Source organism: Podarcis liolepis (genome assembly GCF_965112155.1).
Source record: "Podarcis liolepis genome assembly, chromosome: 8".
Classification (NCBI taxonomy): Eukaryota; Metazoa; Chordata; class Lepidosauria; order Squamata; family Lacertidae; genus Podarcis; species Podarcis liolepis.
The window spans coordinates 78690533-78711015 of NC_139560.1; the positions used below are offsets into that span (position 1 = coordinate 78690533).

General features: G+C 42.9%; 1 protein-coding gene across 1 annotated transcript in view; it reads right to left on the minus strand.

Moving 5' to 3' along the window:
* Nucleotides 1-471: 471 nt before the first annotated feature.
* Nucleotides 472-20483, minus strand: part of GABBR2 (gamma-aminobutyric acid type B receptor subunit 2) — a 288773-nt gene continuing 268761 nt past the window's right edge. Inside the window, exons 14-19 of the mRNA XM_083519142.1 lie at nt 17545-17655; nt 16334-16558; nt 13315-13497; nt 9445-9574; nt 4365-4482; nt 472-3727 (exon numbers count right to left, since the gene is read on the minus strand). Of these exons, the coding sequence (XP_083375268.1) occupies nt 3562-3727; nt 4365-4482; nt 9445-9574; nt 13315-13497; nt 16334-16558; nt 17545-17655 (933 nt within the window). The 3' untranslated portion in view covers nt 472-3561. The remainder of the gene's footprint in view (nt 3728-4364; nt 4483-9444; nt 9575-13314; nt 13498-16333; nt 16559-17544; nt 17656-20483) is intronic.

The window sequence follows — 20483 nt, forward strand, 5'->3', positions numbered from 1 at the left end:
GATAGTGCTGGACTCCAGCTTCCATCAGCCCTGTAGCTAACATGGCCAGTGGCAAGGGATGATGGGAGTTGTAGTCCAGTGAACAGCCACAGGGTCACATATGTAGGCAGTTATGGGAAGAAGAAAAGGTCTGTTCCCTTGACTGAATGCTCTGCAGGGCTTTGTGCTGCAGTATGTAGATGATGGTGCAGGCACACTACACAACAACTTTTCTTTGTCCTTGTTGCTCGTGAGTGGTCTAGGACAGTGTCTACTGGAAGACAGGGTCTTTTCTTAGACTAAAGGCTTGGCCAGGGCTCTGGACTCTGAAGCACCTCCCACTTCTCTCTAGCTAGGTCTTTGCCTGTAATACAGAAAGAGATCCATTGCTCCCTATCTCACCAAATGGGGCCTGAGTGAGCTTTTTTCCTAGCAGTGTGTACCTGCAATTTACAAGAGTTATCTGTAAGAAAGAGAACCACTAAGTAGTAATTAGGTTTTCTCTATTTTATTAATAAAACAGATTTTTGCAACAATTTATTAAAAATTGGTTTTCATGCAGTATAAGGGGTATACAAGAAATTCTCCATGTATTCTCTCTTTTTTTAAAATAATTTTTTACAGTTCCAGTCTAGATTAAAGCATTTTGTGCACTATCATTGTTGGAAAATGCCATTGGGGCATAGCTCGTCATAAATTTTTACAGTACATTTTTGCTGCAGTATAAAAAAAACAGAAACATTAAATAGCTATAGTCACTTTTGTGGGCCTTATTTTCTGCAGGAAATTTAAAAAATAAAATGTTGTGGGAGAAACTACAGTTGCATTGGAGACAAAGAATGTACTGCATGATTTAAACCTAAGAAACAGCACACGGTCAGTATTCACAAAGAGTTACAGACACACACTCACCGCCAACAGTCCAATACTTTTTGGAATTATTTTTTTTGATTTGTTTCCTGCTATGTTGGAATAATATTTTCTACAGAAATGTTTGTGTATACATTATATACAGTATTATTGTTCTTTTTTGAAAAGTAATATTTATTTGTATTAAATAAAGTCCTGATGAAGTTTATTAATAAATTAAGAGAATACTGGCAACACACCATACATACACGCTCACACACTCACACCAGACGACACCTTCAGTGGTTAGTGCTCAAACCGAGTGATGTGTCCTACTCCCTGTGCGGTAGACTTACTCACTGTTGTCCTAACACTTCCAGGTGCCTCCATGACCTCTCAATGATACGTGTGCAGGGAGAGATTCTGTGATGCCCCCAGTGGATTAAGCGCCATGTGTTTCAAAGGTAATATAATCAGGAAGGAGGGAGCGGGGGCATCCGCAGTGACTCGGTTGATATAATCTCCTCTCTCATGCAGATACTAAAATGCTATATCCTGGGAACACTGATGGGAAAAAGATTCATTCCTATGGCATGAGAGAAGACAGTGCAGTAACAAAAGGACACGCACACACACCCTTCCCTCTCCACACTGCCCTATTGTGCTAGCTTAATTAATACAAGATTTAGAAATGGCAGCTGGCCAGTATCACCAATGTTGCATGCCAAATTGCCATCCAGTTGGAGTGGCCAAGGCTGGAGACAGCCAACACGGTTGGGAAAAAAGTGAAGGTGGCAGTAATTTCATCTCTCTCTCATCATGCTGGGCACACGGGTGTTGCAGAGTTTCGAAGCACTACCCCCCTTAAAAAATAATAATGAACAGAGACAATGGAGCGTACAACACTTGGGGGGTTTTTTTTGTCTGTCTCCAGCGCTCAGCCACACTCTGAATGTTGCTTCTGCGCCATTCACAAGATTTGCATATCCTGCTCACAGCTTGCCATGGGAAGGAACAAGAGCTTTACATAAGCACAGTTCTTCATGAATAGGCCCGGCTCACTCAATCTAAAGATTGTGTGGGTGAGGCCTTTTCACAGAGCAGTGCTTTTCAACTGGTGGTACTTCACAGTGTGTTTGGTGGGTTGAGTACCAGCAGCTGAAAAGCACACTTGTCGGTGCATGGAAATGCAGGCGCCTTGGCTTGCTCCGAGCGTCCTATACGCAGTAAGGCAATGGGGAAGATTAGGCCTTGCTTCCATGCCGGTCCAGTGCAGAATCCACCGTGCTTGGGGTTATGTGGAAAGTGCCCTATAACTACATAAGCGATAAGAACATCAGAGAATGCAGTATCTTCAATAATGCGAGTGCTGTGCCCACAGCAAGGATCCCACTGAAATTCTCTGTTTCAGGTAATTGTGGAAAAGATCTTTGGATCACACATGCACAATCTTAATCACTGCAGGCTTGCACAGAACCACTAGCAGACAGGCAGCACATGCTTGTATCCGACCTCTATCAGTTAGTGATGGAATCACTCAACACTCTGATAAGAATTCAGCTGCTCTTTTAGGGAAGGAGTAGATTGAATCATGATTTCTCGGGGGGGGGGGGGGGAGACCATTTTTTTAAAATAAAAAATGTATTCTACAAAAAACTTAGTCACTTCTTGCCTTTAGTTTTCTAATTCAAAGGACAAGGGGGATTCCCTAGCCCTTATTAGGCAAACTTGGTTCAGACTGTCTTATTCTCAACTACCACTGTCACACACGCAGATATGAAGCAAAGGTTGTGTATATACTATCTGTGCCTCTGCAAAATTCAGCTGCAGCAGCAAAGTGGTGCCTAAACATCCCACCCCCCACCCCGCCTTGCTAAATTAACTGTACTGTAATTATGTTGTGGTTTAAATCAAGCAAACTCTGGGGAGGGGGACAAGCCATCCCTGTGACATTAAGACTTCCGTAGCCATTCTCAGCCTTGTGCTGTTGGACCTAGTTTTCAGTATGCAGATGGCCACCTCTGGAACCCTGCATCTCGTCAGGGGGAAGGAATGGCTGCAAATAGCATCTTGTTTTCCCTACCTGGTAGCCTTTCTGAGATCCTGGCCCTGGCCCTGCTTCCCCCTTGAAGCATTCTCCATCCCAAGCGTATCTTGAGATGTGTGGGCTAAGTGAAAGTCTCAATGACACCCGAAGAACCGTTTCAAAGTGTCTCCTCCTCCCCACTGAACGTAGTCCCAGAAATGAATGTCGGCCCAACTAGCCGGTGCCTCCAGCACCTGAATGAAATCCCTGCAAAACAAAAGTGTTTCCATTTCAGTTAATATAACTCTCAGTTGATGCAATTAACTTTTTGCACGTGGCTCCACATTTTTCAGTAGCCGTATAAAGTTTAGTGACACTTGAGCGGGGTTCTTTTGTCTTTGTCGAGTCTATGTTTCCCAGCCACCCTGGCCTCCGTAGAAATCTGGGAAGAAACATGGGTTTGGTGACTTTCCTCAGGAAGAAATAAAAACGTCCACAAGTAAGGCTACAGATCAAACCTCCGGGTGACCCTCTCCACTTCACATGCTTTCCCACAGCAGTGGAGCTGGTCTTCCCTTGACGATGGCCTCGTAAAACTAGTTCCTCTGTGCTAAGAGTAAGAGAGTATGTAGAAGGCAAGAGTTTCACACAAGACGTTCGGTCCAGCCATTGAGTACCAAAAGCAAGTTCACGGAGCTCTGGTCCTCCTACAGGCCAGAGACCATCACACGGAAAGATGGCGGCACGTGCCGGTGCCTTGGACTGGCGCTGGGGCTGACGCACGGACTGGCACAGCTGGCATCGACCCCTCCTATTGATGGCAAATAGGCATGATGGAGAATGGGCAGTTGTAAGGAGAGTCGACGCTGTATGCTGCAAAGGCAGAAAGGAGAAAGATGAACAGGAAGGAAATGGAGCGAGGGCTTTGCTAGCAGGCTATTGACAAAGTGTCCCTCGTTTGTGAGATGCCTTACAGCCACAAATAAATCCAGTGGGCGGCCTGACAAAATAGCCCATGGAACGAGCAAAAGCAATACACCCAAGTTATAATACCACTTCTTTCTTAACAAACCACTGTGAGGCCTTGGGTCTTTGCTTTTCTCTTTCTTTGCTCATTTGTAAAGCTAAATACTTGCTTGCTAGCCACCTAAGCCCAGCATTAATGCTGAGGCAGTATTTTGTACATAACAGAACACAGAAATGTCACCATGCTTGAAAACCAGAACTTCAGGTCTCCAGAGTTGGCTGGGGGCACCGTTAACAAGGCCCTCAAATTACAAAAGATTTTGTTTTACTAAATCTTGCCATAAATATGTATGTGTTCGAATGATTAACATTTTACTCAGAAAGACCAAGGGCACAGCGACAACTGTTAGCTTGTATCTCAAAGGATCCTTTGAGACATAATTTTGTAAGTAAGCGATGCACAGATTTAACAAAAAATGCTAAGGACTGAGGAAGCAACCTCAGTTCTTGTGACCATGTAACAAGAAAGAACGATGCTACTTACTGTTCTGGGGAATTGATATCTTCTGTAAAGTCTTTGCTCGTTCTGGAGGGCTCTGTCGTATTCCACTGGGCTTGCGGATTTTGATCAAGGTGGTTTTTCAATACAACCTTTTCACCATCTAGTAAAAGGGAGAAAAGTGTCTTATATTATCATTTTTCCAAAGTAAATTTATTTTTCCAGTGCTGCAGGGATGATTCTGTAATCTACCACAGTGCTTCTAAATTTATTTACTCAATCTACTGAATTCTTGTGATAGCTAAGAAACATACCATTAAAATAATAATAATAAAATAATAAAATAATAATTCTATTGTTTATACCCTGCCCATCTGGCTGGGTTTCCCCACACCAATTAGATGTATTAAAATAATGCAAAATATAAAAAGATGACCCTGACAACAGATGGTTAGTTTGCAGCATCCAATAATATCCTCAACCATCAATTAGATTTTAAACACATTGAAACATACATGCTTTTACTTGCACCCCCAATTACTAGCAAATCTCTCCGTTGGTGAGAAATTCTGGAGGGACATTGTCACTTCTTCTTTGTTCCCAGTTCCAAAAAGCAGGTCGTCTGTCTTTCCTGCCACCACCCAAAACGAAATTGCTGTTGTACAAGTGACTGGATGAAGATCTGATCCCTTGCACACAGCAATACACAACAGTTCTCCACCTGGCCCCAGAAGAGCTCTCTACAAAGCACAGTGAAGGTGGTAGCTGCAACACACACAGTGCAATCCTGTACATATCTATGCAGGACCCTCCACTGCCTTGTGAGGTATCTCTGGGAGAAGAAAAAGCTAAGGAGCAAATCCTACACAAATCTGGAGTGCAGTCCTTAAGACCGTTGGGTGGCATCTTGTACACCTCCTTCCGGCAACTCCTGCCGCCAACCTGTTGCCAAACATATTGCTCTGCTTTCCTCTGGACCCCATCAGTGAGGCCGAGAGAGGGGTCCTGTTGTCTGGGCATTCCAAGACCTCCATACATACTGCCTAGGCATGCGTGCTGGCAAGATCGTTTTGGTGCTGCTAACACAGCTGTTTGACTTCACCCTTGGAAGCACACTCCATTGTCTCTCAAGACCGGCAGATGCCAATTACGCAGAGTATGAGCCACAGAGCTTATTGTGACTTTCTGCTAGGAAGGTGTGTGAAGCCAACACATCAGTTGCTGAATGGAGGAGATAAATTCTACCCTGGAACTTTATTTCCTCCCCCCACCTTGTTTTAATGCCTTCCCTCCTCTCTTTGGTGGCAATGGTGGCTGCAGTGCTACCCTCAGGAACCGCTCCATCTCCCAGACCCTAAAGCAAGCAGACAGCTTGAAGACATAAGACCCAAAGTCAAAACAGCACTCTTCCTTCTCTCTTCTAGGAAAACACAGCTGAATTATTCAAGACCTAGACATTTCTATGTTTAGAAATATGTCTCAAATCCTAGGCTTGTTCCAAATGCTGCAAACCAAACACAATCTCACTCTTGGACTCCACTGCTCCCAAAGGGCTATAAGCAACACCTTTGGCAGCTAACTAGGGCCACTTCCTGCTTTGTTCTGTGTGACTTCCCAATACCTCTTCTCTATACCATGCACCCAGATCGTCCTATGGCAATAAAAAAAAAAGGCATTTATTTTTCAACCAGCTAGACAGAAAAAATCCCACCAAAGCACCATTAAGCATTTCGTAATTTAGAACAAACCCCAGAGCCTAGGACTTGCCGATCAGAAGGTCGACGGTTCGAATCCCCGCGATGGGGTGAGCTCCTGTTGCTCTGTCCCAGCTCCTGCCAACCTAGCAGTTCGAAAGCACATCAAAGTGCAAGAAGATAAATAGGTACCACTCCAGCGGGAAGGTAAACGGTGTTTCCGTGCACTGCTCTGGTTCACCAGAAGCAGCTTAGTCATTCTGGCCACATGACCAGTAAAGCGAGATGAGCACCGCAACCCCAGAGTCAGCTATGACTGGACCTAATGGTCAGGCATCCCTTTACCTTTACAGTGGTGCCCCGCAAGACGAATGCCTCGCAAGACGCAAAACTTGCTAGACGAAAGGGTTTTGCGGTTTTTGAGCTGCTTCGCAAGACGAATTTCCCTATGGGCTTGCTTCGCAAGACGAAAACGTCTTGCGTTTTTTGAAAGTTTGTTTCCTTTTTCTTAACACCCTTAATTACAGTTGTGACTTGACTTCGAGGAGCAACTCATAGAACGCGGTGTGGTAGCCTTTTTTGAGGTTTTTGGTGATTTTTGAAGCTTTTCCAAAACTTTTCCGACACCGTGCTTCGCTAGACGAAAAAACTCACGGAACGAATTAATTTCGTCTTGCGAGGCACCACTGTACCTCATTTAGAACAAGGCTGTATTGCTGGAGGCCACTGCATCCTGCAGACAGCAGTCCCACAACTGGAGGCACAATTTGTGAAACCGCACAATTACCCAGGAGCGACCAGGTTCTAAAGTAAAACGGCCTTAATCCTTGCCAACGGACATATGAGTTTCAACTCCCTCTTTAACAGTGACAGTTCTTCTGATGCCTTCTTATTTACCTACATGTCAGGTTCCTGATCATTCTGTCTGCTGCATGAACCATCACAGTACTACACAGCCCCTTTATCTGAAACCGTTTCACATTAAAATAAAGTTCATTATTCCCTTGTCCCAAAAACCTCAGATCTATTTACAGCGGCATTGTCTATTTTAACGCACAAAGTAACTCTGCAAAGATAAACATTCTTTCCTGTCAACAGTTACCCTTTAAAAGATTTCCAAAGTAAACCAGGCTCACTTAAAAAAAAATATTTTTCCCCCAATTTACTTTAGCATGGGGGGGGGGATAAGGCAGGGAGAAGGAGTGCCCCTGTTTCTGGACTTGCCCAGGAGACCTTGGTAATACCCGCTGAAAATAAAGGAAGCTACACAGCAAAGGCTACTTGAATATTTCACCCCCATTCCATAATTCAGGGCATTAGATTACTCCTAAAGCATATGCTGAAATGGAGTTGCTATATAGGGAAGAAAAGACGCAAATGCACAGAACAGCCCCAAAATGGCTTCTAGAGGCTGGCTATCTTAGCTAGATACAGACATTCCTTTTCAGAGAACAGAATACTAGAGTCATGTGAGGCCTGTTCGATGAGGCTCACATTTTGCTGTTTCAGATCGGTAGGAGAGAAGAGAAAGTGGCTGCAGATCAGCAATTCCAAACTGTACTCTGCCATTTTCGACTTTCATGCACCAGTAAAACTTTGCCAGTTTGGGAGATTACTATGGCCTGGTTCACATGTAACACTAAGCCAAACCATGGCTTAGTGTGAATGAGCAAACGTGAATCCCACACACAATCTTCTTCTGTTCTGAAGTTTTGATTATGGCTCCCACATGCTGCACAGTCCCTACGAAGCTACATCAGTGTAGACTCTTATCAAAATACAGGGCGGTTTGGGTTGCGGAATCGATAAAATTCTGATCAATTGGGAAAAAACAATGCTGGTGTGAAGGGTTTGTTTTCTTTTTTTGTAGGGGATGACCAAAATTTCATTTTTGACCTCATTAATTACAATGTTCATATGACTGACAACAGTCTCTCTCTTGTCTATAAAGTGCCTCCAGCGCCTATCAACTTCTTAGTTTCTCTCACCACCAATTCTTCTATACCGTATGGGCCCGAATATAAGCCACACCCAAATGTAAGCCACACCTTTAAAATTCGGGGGGGGGGGAGAGGCAATACTCGAATATAAGCCACTCCCTTAAAATTCCGCAGGCACTCACACCCGTTCCATTTTACCTTATGTCTGTTTTAGCAGTGATATCATAAAAGCCAATTTTTGTAAGGTCACAAATTTAAGCCGCGCTTTAACTTTCGGAATTTTGGGGGAAAGTGAGGCTTATATTCAGGCCAATATGGTACTTTCTGCCACTGCTAAGTTACCAGGAAACTATGTAGTCTGCAATTCTGCAAAGGCGCAATGCCTGTCCCCCTTCCAAAATGGTGACAGTGGGTGCTGTCTAAGAAGCTAAGCTTTCATATTACATGAAGGTGAAGTTAAGTTTTGAGCATGTGGATAATGTCTGGTGAAAACCTGGTGTTTCCTTCTTAGGTTCTGTGTTAGGTAGGCAGCAACAGGTCACATAGCTATGCTTGTTAATGGAGGTAGTAAATATGTAGTGGTTTCTAGAATAGTTGACAGTGGTTTAAGAGAAACTTAGGTCCGTATGGTTAACATTAGAAAGCTGGAGGGCCAGATTCTCTTCCCCACCCCCAATTAACACTCCTCATGATGCTAACCACCCACTGCCAGTATTTCATTTACTGGAATATATCCTAAACAGGGAAAAGGAAATAGGAGAAATGTGGAAAAAGGAGAAAATGTGGTTTTCACAAAGGATTTGTTGTCGAATCTGCTTCACTCCATCCCAAAATGCCTCGTGCATACAATGCTAGCTGACTGACTCTACCTGCCCACAGACTGTCTCGCCAAAGTGTTGCATGCTCTGGTTATCTCCCGCTTGGATTAATGCAATACGCTCTACGTGGGGCTACCTTTGAAGGTGACCCGGAAACTACAACTAATCCAGAATGCGGCAGCTAGACTGGTGGCTGGGAGTGGGCACAGGGACCACATAACACCGGTCCTAAAGGAACTTCATTGCCTCTCAGTGCATTTCCGAGCACAATTCAAAGTGTTGGTGCTGACCTTTAAAGCCCTAAACAGCCTTGGCCCAGTATACCTGAAGGAGCGTCTCCACTCCCATTGTTTGGCCCGGACACTGAGGTCCAGCTTCAAGGGCCTTCTGGAGGTTCTCTCACTGTGAGACGAAAGTCCTCCCATCAGATGTCAAGGAAATAAACAACTATCTGACTTTTAGAAGGCAGCCCTGTATCGGGAGGTTGTTAATGTCTGATGTTTTAGTATGTTCTGATATATGCTGTGAGCTGCCCAGATTGGCTGGGGAAACCCAGCCAGATGGGTGGGGTATAAATAATAAAGTTGTTGTTTTTGTTGGGTGGGGTATAAATAATAAAGTTGTTGTTGTTGGGTGGGGTATAAATAATAAAGTTGTTGTTGTTGTTCCCTACCTTTATTTTCTGTAAAGTTCCGTATACCGAGGATGTCATTGAGCTCCTGATAGTGGTTCTGCTTAATATATGTTGTCTTGTCAGGGGTGTCTTGAAGCTGCATAGTGACTTCTTCTAAAGCTTTGTCCAACTGTTGAAAGAAAAACATGTTACAATAGCATTAACATATTTTGTAAGCAGGTTTCATTAACTTTTCTTGCAATCTTATGGACCAAAGTTATTTTTCTCCTCTGTGGGGTTCCCTCCCAATCATGCATAAAGGTTCTAGTTATTTCTTCTAACACATTCCTGGACACCTAGACAGGCAAAAGTGTCCTCTGTAATTCAGTGATACCATAGGTGCCGGCTCCAGGGGGCTGAAGCATTGTGGGACCCCTTAATTATTATTTTAGGGGGGGGGGCATTATTGAGGCTAGGCACAGAGCAACGTCAGGACATCATGTGACATCACAAACGTGGTGTTGCCATGTTGTGTTGGGCTCCCCCAAAGTGCTTACGAAGATGGTGTCCCTGATTGATAGGGTATCCACAGATATGTCATTGGAAAAGATGGACCCATTTGCACATGGTATCCAAATGCAGGGGAAATGCAGCACACGTGTATTAAAACACTCATATAACTACACTGAGTGTGTGCTTTTATTGTTTGTGCGTAGCTAATTTCCTATTGGTACTAAATGCATCCTCAGCCTGAGCGTGCCAAAAGCAGCAACTCTCAATGATGCCCGCAGATGTTCCTCCCTCCACACTGATGAATTCCTTTTCATCATTTGTCATGCTTATTAGATTGCAAGTCTACTGGTAAGGCCATGCCCTTTAAAAGAATAATAATTGTAGGCGAGTGCCAGTTTGAGCGCTTGTTTGCAGTTGTCATTTTGGTGCCCCCATTGAGATCCCTCTTGCAGTGCTGCTGCCAACCACCCGGCTCATTTGCTCCAATAGCAGCCAACTTCTAGAGGCGTGGGAAGCATCAAGGGTGAGTGGGTGGCTGGTCAATGGCGTTGAGAAAAGGTTGAGAGGATGCTTCATAGGTGACTGTCGCAGCTGTCAGAACTGAGAGCTGCAACAGACAACCAAAGGCTTCTCATCGCACAGAGATTCTGTTTGGGAATCCTGTGTCAGCTGTCACCCATAGTAAGCCCTTTCCATTCGGAACAGTCATAAGTCTTCAAAAGAAAACAACTTCTTAAGAAATCTCTCAGAGCTCTCTTTTATTCTGCTCTGAGAAATCTTTCTAGGGCACAGGCAGATACTTTTTTTCCTGTGATGCTCCCGAACACCTCTCTCAAATGCTCCTTCGTGTGAGGAACAGAGCACATTTCTCAACTTTTAAAGTGTCACAGCTTTGCTCTGATGCGTTTTGCAGTATTCCACCTCCTCACAAATTTTCAACCATAAAGGGGAGCATGCTCCCTCTGAAGTAAAAATAAAATAGAAATAACGCTCCGAGGTTTGAAATCTTTCAGCACACAGCCTGTATCACCAGCTCGTGTATTTAAAACAGTGTTCACTGGGTTGATTCTAAAGGAAAACGTCAGGCCTGGATTTCCTGTTCCATAAGAAACTTGCTGCACTTTGTTCTCTATCTTCTTTCCTGGCTGTCCTGTGAGGAGGCCAGGATTTTGGCAAAGCGTGCATCTCCTGGGGGGTTCGGCCACAATAATGAGTCTATGTTCTGTCCAGGTTCCAAAAATGGAGGAGATAAGGCAGTCATTAAGTCCAGAGATTTCCCCAAAAAAGCATTCCTTCCTTAAAGCACTTTTTCATTCAGAAAAAAAGGTTCTGTTTGCAAATATGATGAGAAGGAACATTCTGCACATCATGTGTAGGTTGACTCTCACTTGCCCTCTCCCTAATCTTGGTGACAGCGGTGGAAAGAAATGGCAGTAGCAGTCTCTGGCTCTGTCCACAGTAGGGCCTTAATGAGCACATGAGCCACTGCTTGCATGTGCCCATTTATGTGGTTTCATGCACATAAGAGCCCTTTCAGTTTTATGCCTCTGAAATCCATTTCAATGTTTCTTCTCCATACTAGTGGGCAGTGCTTGTTGGAAAGTATTTTTTACAGAGGGTTGTTTTCCACCCTTTTGAATTAGTTATTCCTTGCCCACCATAAGTTCCAGAAATCTGAGGTCCGCTGTGGGCAAGCAGGCATTTGCTTACCTGTGCGCACACACCTTTTTTAACCTCCATTTTTAATTATGAAATACAAGTTTTTCAATTACCAAATTTTCACAAAAAAATGTGTGTTTGTGTGCTCCAGGCCAGGAAGCCTGAGGTCTGTTTCAGGTATGCAAACAGGTATTTGTATGCAGGTATGCACACACCTTTTTAATTTATTTTTGAAATACAAGCTTTGCACAAAAGAGCACCCTTTTTTTAGTGCTATTTTGTGCAACTCTGGTATATAATCAGGATTTGGAGTTGCACACGTGAAAGGCTGCTGCTTCCTTTCTTTTCCGGCCTCCTGAACCTGTTTTTAATACAGCTGTTTTGTGCAGGAGCAGTTATGTGCAAAAGAGCTGTTTTAGAAAATTAAAGAATCTGCAAATGTGCCTTCAGCAACGACGAAAAAGGCAGACTGCATCCTTTCCTTTGGGTGGATGGAAGCAAATAGGTAGTTTACACTCATGCCTAGAAACTTGGAGGCAGTACCGCTGAAACAGCTCACTTCCATAAAGGGATAAATAAAGGAGATAGAATTACGTAACAAGTATACTTTAAAAGGTGGCAGATCTAAGTAAAAAAGAATACATGTTCTAATCTAAGATGAAAGGGTCTAGGTGAGCTGAGAAAGCATCATCTTTTTTAAGAGATAAAACAGAAGTTTTCACATCAAACCCACAGGTTCGTAGCAGAGAGATGACAGTAAAACTCATACTAAAACGATCCCCTCTCCCTTTTTCTGTCCTGGGACACCATCTCTGAGTAAAGCTAAATTAGTGTGTAATCTGGCTAGATAGTAGTGTTTTACATCACACTGAGTTCAGCAAGAGGGATGTAAGAACAGTGGGATCCAAATGTGCTTAACTTTCTGCCCCAATTAATAAGCAGCTATGTGAGAGCAGGTGCTCCAGCTATAACCCAGAACACACTGCCCAAAACTTCGTTCAGCTTCATTGAATGCCCACAAATCCTAGTGTTATGAGACTAGTCACAACTTCTTCTAGTCCACGTCTTTCCATGCCATGCATAATTCTTATAAACTTCTATCTCTTTAACTACACAGTCCCAGATGCTTAAACCTTTCCTCATAGGAGAGTTGTTCCATCCCTTTGATCATTTCGTTTGCCCTTTTCTGAACCTTTCTCAACTCTTCAATAAACTTGTTGAGGTAAGGCGATCAGAACTGCACAGAGCATTCCGTATGATTTGTATGGTGCCATTATGATACTGGCAAGTTGATTTCTAATTCCTTTCCCAATGATCCGTAGCATGGAATTAATATTTTTCACAGCCACCTCACACTGGGTCAACGTATTCATTGAGCTACAACCGCTACAACATCAAGGTGTTGTTCCTGGTCAGCCACTGCCAGTTTGACCCCTCCAGGAGCATATATGTGAAATTAAGGGGGTTTTTTTGCTGCAAACACAGAGCATTTCACCACCACAGTGAGAGCATCATCGGGGAAGAAGCAATTTAGATGGGAGAAATGGTCAAACTCCCTCCACACTCCTGCCCCGTACTGGATCCAATATGGGTCCACGGTTGCTTCTAAGTGAAAAGCAAAACATCAAGAGATCCAGTCATGTACCTCACCTGTTTTGACACTTGAGTTTCAGATAGCTTGATGGCCTCGCAAATTGAGAATACATGCAATGCCCGCAAGACAGAACAGTCTAACCCAGAACACACACTTAGCAATACCTCTGTTATTTTCATTCTCAGCTGGTGGTTTTCTGACTGTAGACCTTCCAACCTCGATGTGCTGGCCTGGTTGACACTGGTGACTGACGTGGATGTTTTTGAGTCATCTTTCTTCTGGTTCTGAGTGAACTGGAGTCCTCTGTTTCGGGTGGCAGCATCTGGATTTGTTCTCAGTGTGATTAGCTGAAAGTTGAAGAATATCTCATTTTATTTTTGTGTACCTGTGCCCATAAAAATGTTCATTGAACGTGCATTCAAATGTGTAATGCTGGATTTGAGGCATAGTCTTCAGTAGCGCCTTGCCAATTTATCATCCATGTGAGCTAAAACTATCTAACCACTTCCCATAATTTAGCAAAGGCACCTTAACGTGCTACTTAGCTAATGTTAGAAGCTCAAAATAATGTGTAAGGGGCTGCTGATATGGCTTCTTCCCACACTAGTGTCAAACATCCAGGAAACTAGACTTCTCCTAGGAATCACAGGTTTCTGACATTACTGATGAAATGCAGAAATGATCCCTGTGGCTTCCAAACCTCCCCTGGAAGGTAATATTTGAAGGGATCTGAAAACAACTTTTAAACACCCCCCCCCCCAATTCCATTTCTCCTTTTAGAGTTCCCTTCTTCAGTATTGAGATACCATAATTTACTAAACTTTGGCCAAAGAGATTAGAAAATTCCATTCATATGCCAATGTGGTTAAGTGTTTCAACCCAAAGTAGATGGACTTTGTACATTCATTATTATTTATTGATTAAAGTTTATTACACACCCTTCACTATAAAACCTCACGGCAGGTTACAACAGTGTAAAACGAGAATATTAAAATTAGTTTTAAAAATTTACAATTAAAGAATGGAGTGGGTCTATCTATCAATATTGATATGTATATTAGGGGTACTCCTAAAATATAGACCTTCCAGGGCATGGCCCTGTCCATATTCCCACCTCCCGGAGTCAATATCTTGGAACACATAACATCTCAATCTTATTAGGATTCAGCATCAATTTATTGGCCCACATCCAGCCTATCACTGTTTTCAGGCTGGTCTAGCACCTGAGCCACAACATTAGGCGGATATGAAGTAGTATTCATCTCAGCCTTTAAATAATTTGCCCATGCATGGATAAAATGTAATCCAATTTAGTAAGCTAACAGCATGTTAATTGTGAAAACCTGACCTTTCACAATAATGGGAAATCACCACGGCTCTCTCTAGTGGCATTATGTGGTGGGGCAGAGCTGTGGAGCCACCTTCCTAAGGGCTCACCGAGACTTCTTTTTGCACCATGTTTCTAGGCACAGGTCTGTGCCTGAGCACCTTCTCTGCCCATTATACATGCTGCGTCTGCTGTCTCTTAGACCTAGCTCTCCCTGAGGTGTGTCCCAGCTGTACCACCAAAGATTACAGGTGGGGGCTTACGACTGAATAACAAACACCAAAAGCCAGCATGTAAAGGATAAGGCCAGGCTAGAAACTTTTCCCTGAAAGGATCAGGACATGATTCTTCATTTACTTCCTGCATCGTGAATAGCCATAGCTCAGGCATGGAAAAATCCAGGAATGGCAAAGATAGAGGAATGATCAATTAAAATCTGGGGTAAAACCCAAATAGTTAAAGCTACAAATATGGTTAGGGAAGGGAGTCAAAGCAACAATATTTTTAATTGAAAAATGGAGTTTGCTTTCCTGCCCATTTTTTTTACTGGAATGGGAAAATGCAGGGTGAAGTAAACCCCTATGTGATATTGGGAAAATATAATTTTTGTATCTATTAGTGCTGGCTGTTTCTTTATGTATACTTTTATAAATATTCACATCTATATATTTATATATTGTATTACAGTCATACCTTGGAAATCGAACGAAATACGTTCCAGAAGTCTGTTCGACTTCCAAAATGTTTGGAAACCAAAGCGCGACCTCTGATTGGCTGCAGGAAGCTCCTGCAGCCAGTTGGAAGCCGTGGAAGCTCTGTTGGACATTGAGTTCAAAAGAACATTTGCAAACTGGAACACTCATTTCTGTGTTTGCGACGTTCAGGAGCCAAAAAGTCTGAGTACCAAGGCGTTCGGGATCCAAGGTACTACTGTATTACAAATAAGTAAAGGTAAAGGGACCCCTGACCATTAGGTCCAGTCCTGACCGACTCTGGGGTTGCGGCACTCATCTCGCTTTATTGGCCAAGGGAGCCGGCGTTTGTCCACAGACAGCTTCCGGGTCATGTGGCCAACATGACTAAGCCGCTTCTGGCGAACCAGAGCAGCGCACGGAAACACCATTTACCTTCCCACTGGAGCTGTACCTATTTATCTACTTGCACTTGACGTGCTTTCGAACTGCTAGGTTGGCAGGAGCTGGGACCGAGCAACAGGAGCTCACCCCATCGAGGGGATTTGAACTGCCGACCTAATTGGCAAATCCTAGGCTCTGTGGTTTAACCCGCTTAGTATTAAAAGAAACTGCTCTCTGACATCTAGATTCTTATGTGTAATTTATTCATAGATAACCAGTCCCCACAAGTGATACCGCCCTAGACAAAGCTTTGCTCTGTCAGTTCTAGACAGAAGTAGCTTTCCATCTAATCAAGATATGGAGGGAACAGGGCAACTACCTGATGGAATAACTGCATATCCTTAGGAAGGTGATATTTCACCTTTCCTTCATGGAACTCAAGATGGCAGATGTGGACCCCTTCCCTCATTCTATTCTCACAACCACCCTGAGAGAGGCAGATTATGCTGAGAGATGCAGTGACTAGTGCAAAGCCACTCTATAAGCATCACCCGAGTCTCACCAGTCCTAGTCCAACACTGTAACCACTGAAATCACGCTGGCTCTCAACTTACGCTTTAAGAATCATGGGCACAATCCAGTGAGCAACCATGTCCTTTTGCTGTTCCAGTTCAGTTCAGTGGGGCTTGTGCAGGAGAATTTCCCAGTGCAGGAGTGAATTTAATAGTCCTACAAAAATTATATGCAGATAACAGACCCATAATGAGTCAATGTGCTTACCTTCGGAACAAAGACTAAGCAGAGCGTAATAGTACTACAAAATATAATGACTAGTGCCACAATGCAGAACTGAACATTGGGCTGGTCCCGGGTGAGAAAGGAAACAGCAGCTCCAATAATGCACATGATGCCCACATTGTAAACACTCATGCCAATGTATTTACTGTCGTTCAGAGCAGGAATGCTCACATTTCGAGTCTCCCAAGCCAAAAAGCAACCAAATAGCTGAAATTAGAAAGAGAGAAGGAAGGGATGATTGTTAACACAATAAGCACAGCGATAGGTTTGCATACCAGACATCAAAAGAGTTCTGTTTCTATTTCTATCTGCATTCTGCTTTAAGCAGCTTATCTTGACAAATGCAAGACAGGGCGAGATCCAGGCAAAGTTAAGCACATTTAACTTCCACCGAGTGATCCCATACTCTACCTCTCCCTGGAATAACTGAAACTATTTAGCTCTGGCTGGATTTAGCCCACTGGTATTTCATTTAATTGGGGGGGGGTGGAGGGGCGGTTGCTTGTGAGGTAAATAATTACATGATCCACCCCCTAAGCACTTGGGCATGAATTACAGGTGTGATGTTGAGTGATGTGGGTGCAAGCATGGGGCACATAAGCTACCACACCTCCTGGGAAATAAACTTTTTTGGTATTGGTAAAAAGACTTAATTATGACAAATGGTTAAGAGGCTCATTTATTTTAAAAGAATTGCTCTTGCTACTTTAAATATACTGGGGATTTGTATTAAGCTGGAGCTGTTTAAAATATTTATCAATCAGCATTTTTTTTTTTTTTTTGCTAGTAACCCATAAGAACATGGCATCAACTCTCAGAGGTTACAGCCTACTTCTTCAGCTGGCTGCAGGGCACTTAAAAGGCTGTCATCATTTCAAAGCAGACGCCAACCCACGCTTATCAATGGCACGGGAGAGTATGGAATACGTGTGGCTCCCTCAACTTCTTCCTCATGAGGGAGGAGTCCGTAGTCTCTATCTACATTACCATTACAACTTTGGGTTTTAATTTCATTTGAGCAAAATAGTAACCTAACATTTTAGCCATTTTAGGGCAACAATAAATAAAACTGAAAGTGTCCCAGTAGGCTTCGCGGCCAAGTGGGGATTTTCATTTAGGTCTCTCCACTCCCTAGTCCATCGTTCTATCATGACACCATACTGGCTCTGAGCTACACTTACCATTAGACTTACCATGAGTAGGCCTTTGTAGGCATAAACAATGCCAAGCCAAATGGTCATGTGAGTGTTTTCACAGTGCTCCAAAATGGGAAGAATAGAAATATCTCGGCCTGCAGGGTCAGGCTGCAAGTAAAGAGAAGAGAAGAGAAGAAAGGATTTTATCCCTGAGCTTATATACATGAAAAATGAATATTGTAGTCAGGCCAGAGACTGTTGGAGGCAGAAATCGGGGGGGGGGGAGGGAATGCTAATGAACTGGAAGCAGGTTCTTAGGCCCATGCTACACTGCTCAAGAAAAATACCACACTGAATGGTACATCCGTCAGTCATATTACCGTAAGCTTCTATCCTTGTCATAAATTATATTGTAAAATAAAATATTAGAAGGTCCTCAATGCAGCAATATTATTTAGCATTTATAAGGCACTTTTACAACATTCATAGCACTTCATAGACATTATCCAACAATTTGTACAAGACCCTTGCAAAGTTGGTTTATATTGTTCTCCTCTTTTTACAGGTTGGGGTGGTCTGAGAGTGATGGCGGGTGCTTTGCCTAAGGGATCATGGTATAGATGGACTTTCTGATGCATAACCCAGTTTATAAATTACTATTCTGTACCAGGCATGCAAAGAAGTAAGGGGAATTTCCCAGTGGTTTTTGTATAATGTATTTGTTGTTTTGCAACATTTTAAACCGAAAAGTTTAGAAGATGTTGGCTTCACCAGTACAAAAATCTGGACATTATATTGCATTGGAACGGACATAAAACAAATTAAACTGCAGCTATGGATGTATTAAGCATGATATGATAAATTGCAAGTTTTAATAGGTTTATAACCATGAGTTATAGATGATAAGTTTTCTGATGAAAAGTTAAAATTATGATAAATTTTCTGGTGAAAAGATAAAATTATGATGAATTTTCAGATGAAAAGATATCATTAGCTGCACACCACCTACTCTCCTTTTGTACATTTTGATATTGTTAGAATTAACACCCAGCAGAAAGATGATGATATATTTGAACACTGGCTATTTTTTAAATATACAGCAAGTAAAATGCCCTTTGTGTTTTCGCCTTCAAAACTTAAGGATCTCTTAGCCTCTGCTGAAGATGGAGCTTCGTAAGCTCTTCTGGAACTTGATAGCATCTCTGACACTGGCAGCAGTTTCTGGATCCTGTGTTCAGCAGCTCTGCATGGGAGTGAATTCATGTTAGGCTGTCATTCCCAGCTTACTCCAATTACTTCCAAATCTGCTGAGGCTTTTAGCTGTCAGCCCCTTGGGATTTCTCACAGCCCCCCCCCCCACTCCCTATTAGGCTACCTCAAACTTTCTTTTGTAAAGGATTTCCAGATTTTGTGCTTCAAAATGTTCACATTTCCCATCCCGTACAACAATTCTCACAAGCCAGTCAGGGGAAATAGCATCTCCTGCTTCTAGATGCCAAGAACATAACACTGAAGTTTGGGGCAATGCAGAAGGGAAGTAGAAAAAGTTAGAAAATGCAGTCCACTCTCAGTGCCCACCACTCAGACTAAGGTAATAAAAGAAGTGTATGAGAGAGTGAGGAAAGCTTACAGAGGTGCCCAAATGCCCAAGGCACAGAACAGACAAGACCAGGGTCGCTACTTTTAATATTCCTGCACTTGTGCCTCTAATAGTAGCATCACAGAGATATTTCCCCCCTCCCCATGGATGGAAATAAAAGATGGGGGAAAGCTTCAATGGCTTATCCCCCCCCCCCCGCCTTCACCACATTAGCTTGCAGTGAAAAGCATAACATCAAGTCCTATTCTCCCTGGCGCTCCACAGATTAAGGGTTACTAATTGTTGCAATCCGGAGAATTTTGAATCTCAAATGGATGTAGGCAAAAATAGAAGTCCTGATGATTTTAGCAGGTCAGATATGGTAGTAGCAATGTATCTTACTGTAGTCAAAAATGAGTTATCTGGGTTGCAACCTGGCAATGCTGTCGTTCCTCAAACTACTGGATTTCAGCACTGAACTCCACTATTGTTCATTTTCCCAGGAAGACTTTGCTCTTTTTTGCTAATCTAAACTGCCAAAACATGAACTTTGGGTTTTCACATTTATCCTGCTCCAGCAAAGCCTTAAAACATTAAATACCTTACAGTTGTCAGTTTCCCAAAGGAAATCCACTTTGCTCAGAACTTTCAAATCCTCACTGCTAAGAAATATTTTTAGCCACTAGCGTTCATCCTCATCCAACAGGGAATCCTGTCCTGTAATACTGAGTTAACGGAAACCATCCTGCAATGAGTTCTGATAGGGTAAACAAGTACGTGCTTAGACCAAATATGTATTCGTTTACCAGGGTGGAGATGGCTTCTTAGGCAGGAGTTTCAGAAACCTTCAAATGCAGAACATGTGGCAAACTCCATTTTAACATCTTAAATAACGACGAGCTCAAGCCCGGTGCAGCTTTTCACTTGGCTGACCTAGATATTTCATATCAAAAAAAGGCGGCTGCGAAAAAGCTTAGGGGATCCAACTCATGTTTTTAAAACCTCCTAGTAAGAAAGTGTAACGTCATCAACAAGTGTTGTGAAACATGCTTCCAAAACAAAATTCTATACAAGCCACCTCACGTCAGGAACAGTCACACATTATTTATCCTGGAAACATGCCTTCCCTTTCCATTTGTGTCTCTGCTCAAACAGCTTCATAAAGGGACGCCTTTTTGTTGTACTTACTGAGTTTTAAAGATGAGACAATGCTGTTAGAGCTATTTATAGAGTCATCTCTTGTGGATGCACATTTTCCCCATCGCTGCCGCTAACCAAGAAAATTTCTCAGCAAAATATATCCATAATTTATTATTTTCTCTTGTGTGGGCTTTTCTTTAAAAAGACACTGATTTTTATAAGCATGACGGATCTGGGCACAAGTGATTACTTGATTCTGCACTGCTGGTATAACAAT